Raw genomic sequence first — 2,166 nt, 5'->3', positions numbered from 1 at the left:
ATATTTTTCTTATTTTAGTACAAGCTTCAGTTTTGTTCTTAAAACCAAAATTTAAAACATAGCCATAAAAATCAAATGATCAGCAGAATTGTGTGAAGGTGCATTCCTTATATTAAAACTAGATATGTGACACCCACAGTGGCGTGGTGGATAGCCCTGCTGCCTCACAGCAAGAAGGTTCCAGGTTTGAGCCCATTTTTCTACTTTAGTTATATTTTCACTACTCACTTCAGAAATACTACACAGGAAGAGCGAGGACCTTTAGGGTTATTTTGTGAAAAATCGCTCATTACCACTGACTGGTATCCATTGGACTTGGTCCCAGGTCCAGAGAAGGTCTTCTCTCTGGGTAGAGCCAATCCTCGCCATCTTCATCAACCAAACTATGTCCTCTTTCAGATACTGGATCCCCAATGGAAGAGCTGCCTGACAGTGTGGCCATTGCCTCAATTTCAGTGTCATCCATCATGTGTTAGACATGGTCAGCCAACAACAAACATGTCAAGCTGATGGCCTCAGGACAACCTGTCTTTACCTGCAGAAGAGCAAAAAGCAGTGTAGAAAGAAAGCTTACACCAAACCAGATTTTCAGGTTTCTACAGTTGGAAGCTTATGCCTGCTGCAGAGTATTTTATGTTTGCCAGTGTTTCCCACACTTAGACTTTAATTGGACAAGCAACCCAACAGCTACCCATTTTCATTCAAGTTTTATGTGTGAGAGAAGTAGGCAACCTGCAATCGATTAACTACTGAACAGTTTTCAGAATTTCAATGTACAAAACTGAATTACTAAATTCTTTATTTTAACACAAAATCCCATGTTTCATACGGAGTGTAAAACACTAGCTAAAACAGCCATTCTAGTTAGTAGGCAACATGTTTGCAGATATACAACATTAGAACAATTCCCATTTTTTCGGCTAAATTACTATAATGCACCCAGTTTGTGTTAGTATAAGTTGTGTTTTACTGGTATAAGTTTAAAAACTGTAACGTTAGTTGCATATCATTCCGTCTGACAGAACATGTTACCGGTGTTGTGACGAAATCGGTTTCTCCATCGAGATGGATTTATCATCTTATTCATCTTATGTGAACCCTAACCTTATCCTAATCACAAGCACCGAGGGCGCTACGTGAAACAGAGTTTTTAAGAGGAGGAGCACATCTCGACAAGGCAACACTTTACGACACAAGATCGGCACAAGATAGCCTAAAGCTAACTGCTGCATTACTTATTTTTCACATTTCATGTTTTTTTTATTTACACCCTTGCGCCTTCAGGACTTTCTCCACGTGTCGTCAGTGACAGGTCAACTGTCTCACAGACACCAGCCTTTCCACACGCCACTAGCGACAATATAGTTAACAGGACTTTATAATGCGTTCAGGATTTAACGCTAACGTTAGGCAATGGCTAAGATAAACCTACGCTATAGAATGGTGCCCCAAGACTGAATCCAGAAATAAGGCGAGTGAGCTTTACGCAAAATTACAATATTACTTAATAATAGTAAAAATGGTGACTGAAACTCATTGGAAATAAAAACATTATTGTTATTTTCTTACTGAGGTCACGAACAAACTTGCCCTTGTTTCAGTCTGTAACAGGAAAACAAAGTTCTTCTTCTTCTTCTTCTTCTTCTTCTTCTTCTTCTTCTTCTTCTTCTTCTTCTTCTTCTTCTTCTTCTTTTTCCTCAGCTATTCTATTTTTGGTCTTTTTAAAGGAGTTCAGACAATACATTTCTTCAATATATTTAGGAGTGTGGATCAGAACGGTCCCTACCTACCACCAGTGACGTGACTTCTATTTTTGGTCTTTTTAAAGGAGTTCAGACAATACATTTCTTCAATATATTTATCTGATAATATAAAGGCCATAAAACAATTAATGTATGCACTTTATTTAAAATTTCTGGTTAGATAATACCTCCCCCCTAGCTTTTTTTGTGTTTTTTATCTTTCTTTTATTTGTTTCTATTGTGGTTCGGTGAATATATTTTGAATACACTGTTTTATACTTGTATCTTTGGATGACAGTTCTGTATTTTTCATGTTGAATAAAGTTGAGAAAAAAGCTGTTGGGTTCGTCGGACGTCAGGTGAATCAGTTGATTGGTTCGGTTTGTCATGTGAATCACTTTGGATCGAGTGTGTTCAGAGACAG

The 2,166-nt window shown here is 37.8% G+C and overlaps 1 protein-coding gene across 3 annotated transcripts in view; it reads right to left on the bottom strand.

Moving 5' to 3' along the window:
• The window catches only part of nlrc3l1 (NLR family, CARD domain containing 3-like 1), a 6,129-nt gene extending 4,469 nt beyond the window's left edge, over window positions 1-1,660 (bottom strand). The window contains exons 1-2 of one of the 3 annotated variants that reach the window (XM_020599081.1): window positions 1,591-1,660; window positions 294-536 (exon numbers count right to left, since the gene is read on the bottom strand). In XM_020599081.1, coding sequence (XP_020454737.1) covers window positions 294-469 — 176 coding nt within the window. In that variant the 5' untranslated portion in view covers window positions 470-536; window positions 1,591-1,660. Of the gene's footprint in view, window positions 1-293; window positions 537-1,432; window positions 1,533-1,569 lie in introns of those variants that run through there. The other 2 variants (XM_020599080.1, XM_020599082.1) reach the window with 2 other exon arrangements.
• Window positions 1,661-2,166: the final 506 nt, after the last annotated feature.

Source organism: Monopterus albus, unplaced genomic scaffold (assembly GCF_001952655.1).
Source record: "Monopterus albus unplaced genomic scaffold, M_albus_1.0 scaffold39.1, whole genome shotgun sequence".
Taxonomy (NCBI): Eukaryota; Metazoa; Chordata; class Actinopteri; order Synbranchiformes; family Synbranchidae; genus Monopterus; species Monopterus albus.
The sequence above is the reverse complement of the archived record's forward strand: the minus strand, read 5'-3'. Positions and strand labels throughout refer to the sequence as shown.